Below are 3,409 nucleotides of genomic sequence, written 5' to 3'. Positions count from 1 at the left end.
TGGTTAAAGTGACATGCTCGCCTATCCTCTGGGTTCCCCCACACGACAGGAGATTGTATAGGGCCGGGAAATATGGACCAAAAGTCATATCTTGATATTTTTAGCGGGACAGACAGTGAGAGGAGGAACAGGTGATTGATTGGATTGGAAGATTGGATCAAAAATAATGACAGATATTACTCTGACGATAGAATCTTTAGAATCATCCAAAAACTTATTATCCATCTTTTCAAACAGTCCTCTCCTCCACCTTTTCAAACAGTCCCCTCCTCCACCTTTTCAAACAGTCCTCTCCTCCACCTTTTCAAACAGTCCTCTCCTCCACCTTTTCAAACAGTCCTCTCCTCCACCTTTTCAAACAGTCCTCTCCTCCACCTTTTCAAACAGTCCTCTCATCCACCTTTTCAAACAGTCTCCTCCTCCACCTTTTCAAACAGTCCTCTCCTCCACCTTTTCAAACAGTCCCCTCCTCCACCTTTTCAAACAGTCCTCTCCTCCACCTTTTCAAACAGTCCCCTCCTCCACCTTTTCAAACAGTCCTCTCCTCCACCTTTTCAAACAGTCCTCTCCTCCACCTTTTCAAACAGTCCTCTCCTCCACCTTTTCAAACAGTCCTCTCCTCCACCTTTTCAAACAGTCCCCCTCCACCTTTTCAAACAGTCCTCTCCTCCACCTTTTCAAACAGTCCTCTCCTCCACCTTTTCAAACAGTCCCCCTCCTCCACCTTTTCAAACAGTCCTCTCCTCCACCTTTTCAAACAGTCCCCTCCTCCACCTTTTCAAACAGTCCCCCTCCACCTTTTCAAACAGTCCTCTCCTCCACCTTTTCAAACAGTCCTCTCCTCCACCTTTTCAAACAGTCCCCCTCCTCCACCTTTTCAAACAGTCCCCCTCCTCCACCTTTACAAACAGTCCCCCTGTGGTCTAAATGAAACATCTGTGCTGTGCTTTGTTCAAAATATAACATGAATCAAGCACCAGAGGAGGTTTGTGACCCTGTATAAACCAGCTCTCTCAGAACGCTCCGTTTTGGTGTGTGTGTCTCTTTAAATGTAATGACCCCTCCCCTGAGTTTTCCCCGTAGACATCACTCCTCTGTAGAGAGAATAAAAATGGCCGACCTGAGTAAAAGTTTTGTTCTAGTCTGGGGGTGGAGTCCATAGGTGGAGATACCAGGGGAGGGGAGGGGATTTTTTTTTTTTTACCAGAATCCCACTGTGACATCACAAGGAGAGCACATTTGAAACAGAGCATTTTTCTCTGTGTTGTAAGACTTATGCAGACCACAAACAAAGGACTGGATGGTTTATTTCACATGTTGTGGGTCAGTAGACTCTCAGGTTACACAGATAGATGTTCAACAACACTGAAGAAGATTATTCAGAATATGTCCCCTTTAATATTGTCTAAGGGGGGGGGACCTTGATCTCACGCCACTGAAGAGGCGTTTGGAATCAAAGAATAACTGTTGCTGTAAATAATCAATCAAATATCTGTCGTCTTTGGAAAAACTTTTTTAAAAAAAACAGATTGAAATGTTTTCTCCTCTGAGATGTGTGATGAATCAGGACCTTGAACGTCTTTGTTCCGTTGCCCCCGTCTGGTTTTTTGGCCGTGGTCGGTCTCATTGTGCTGCGTTTCCCTCTTCACTCAGCTTATCTAAAACGTCATATTTGTACCGCTGCACGCTCGTCTCTCTCCCGTTCTCTACGCAACAAGTCAGGAATGTACAGTATGTTCTCCTGTGATAGCAGCTCGGCAGGAAATAAAAACTCTTTTTTTTCTGCAGCTGGTTGGACTCACAGAGGGTCCGAGGGTCTCTGAAGGGGTCCCAGCTGGGCCGAGGTGCTGGATCTGAAGCTCTGATCTGGTTTCCACACAGAGCACGCAGCACAATAACCTTAAAGATCTCTCCTGAGCTTGAAGTCGTCTTTGGGCTGTTTTTGTCTACTGATCCGAGTATTTTAGGGTTTTGATTAAATTCCTTTAATTACAGTTAATTGTTACTTTTAGGGCAGGGGTGGGCAACTGGCCATCAACCCCATCAACCCTCAACGTGGCCCTCAGGTCAATTTAGACACATCAATTAATTTGAAGAAAACATGACAATATCTGCCATGAAATCATGAAAACCAGAAATCTGTCCATAATAATATTTGATCACTGGTATATGTTGAGTTCAATTTTCATCAGCGTTTCATCATGAGTCTGACCCCGGTGTCAGACCTCATTTCACTCGAGTGGGCGACGCAATTCTCAGAAATGGAGGATTCATTTTGAAGCTCTCCAGAGTTCTCGTTCAACCTCCAACGTAAATCAAACCGTGAGATTAAGCGAGAGGATTCAAAGAGACGTGGTGTGCTCAGGGGGGGGGCTGAACATCGAGCTGCTGCTTTTTAAACATCAGCTTCACAACAAACAAATCAATCAGATCCAGAGAAACAGCTGCTGTTAATTATCACGTCCATGTTTGCAGCTCTGAATGCATAAAATTGTAAATGTTCTACAAGTGACTGACAGCCGGCTTCATGAACAAACAACCAGAGTGTTTACTCTGCGAGCCAAATCCTACTGCCAGAAACATGATGTTATTTACTTCAGTTATGGTTAAACAAATCACCTGCCAGAGTTCATAAACAGCCGGACAAAATCACTTCATATGAAATCAACCAAATGGAGACAAAACGCTTTTTTCATGTGAAGTTCAACTTTTTGAATTTATCAAAAACCATCATGAGATGTTTGCCAATCGAAGGACTATCCATCTATTTTCTTTGGTTTATCGAGGTCTGGTCGCTGAGGCAGAAGGCAAAGTCAGTCAAAGCAGATTTCCCTCTCCTCAGCAACGATTTCCTGCTCCTCCTGGAGGATCCCGAGGCGTTCCCAGGCCAGACGGGATATATAATCCTCCTCTGGGTTCACCCTGAACATCAAACATCAACTAAATCATACACTGCAGTGAACAAGGAACAGTTAACACTCTAACTGCTTAACTGAACTACATGAGGTGAGTAGAGGGGCGGGGCTATGACGTCATCACCCACAGAGCCTTTCGAACAACCACAGCTGAGGGTTGGAGCAAAGATCGAGCGGTAAATCGAGAGCTTTGCCTTCAGGCTCCCTCTTCACCACAACGCTTCAGTACAACGCCCGAATTACTGCCGACGCCGAGCCAATCCGCCCGTCAATCTCACCCTCACTGTGAACGCGACCCCGAGGACTAAGGAGTCCACTCTCCGGTTATGCGAGTCAAAATAAATCTCTTAAGCTTTTTACAAGACAAAGAAAAAGTTTCAGCGTCCACTCACCGTGGAAGGTTCGATTCCACATCCTGTCGTTGACAACCTTCCCCGGAGGCCGGCCACCGGACAGCGTCATGGTTTCGTTCAGAGCGTGCGTGTAGAGCATCA

General features: G+C 45.5%; 1 protein-coding gene across 1 annotated transcript in view; it reads right to left on the bottom strand.

The window, feature by feature from the left end:
• Positions 1-3,248: 3,248 nt before the first annotated feature.
• Positions 3,249-3,409, bottom strand: part of LOC132983151 (atrial natriuretic peptide receptor 1-like) — a 50,818-nt gene continuing 50,657 nt past the window's right edge. The window contains exon 5 of the mRNA XM_061049384.1: positions 3,249-3,409. This exon is cut by the window's right edge and continues 34 nt beyond it. Within this exon, the coding sequence (XP_060905367.1) occupies positions 3,249-3,409 (161 nt within the window).

This window comes from Labrus mixtus, chromosome 11, assembly GCF_963584025.1.
Source record: "Labrus mixtus chromosome 11, fLabMix1.1, whole genome shotgun sequence".
NCBI lineage: Eukaryota > Metazoa > Chordata > Actinopteri > Labriformes > Labridae > Labrus > Labrus mixtus.
This window is presented reverse-complemented; position numbering and strand designations above follow the sequence as displayed.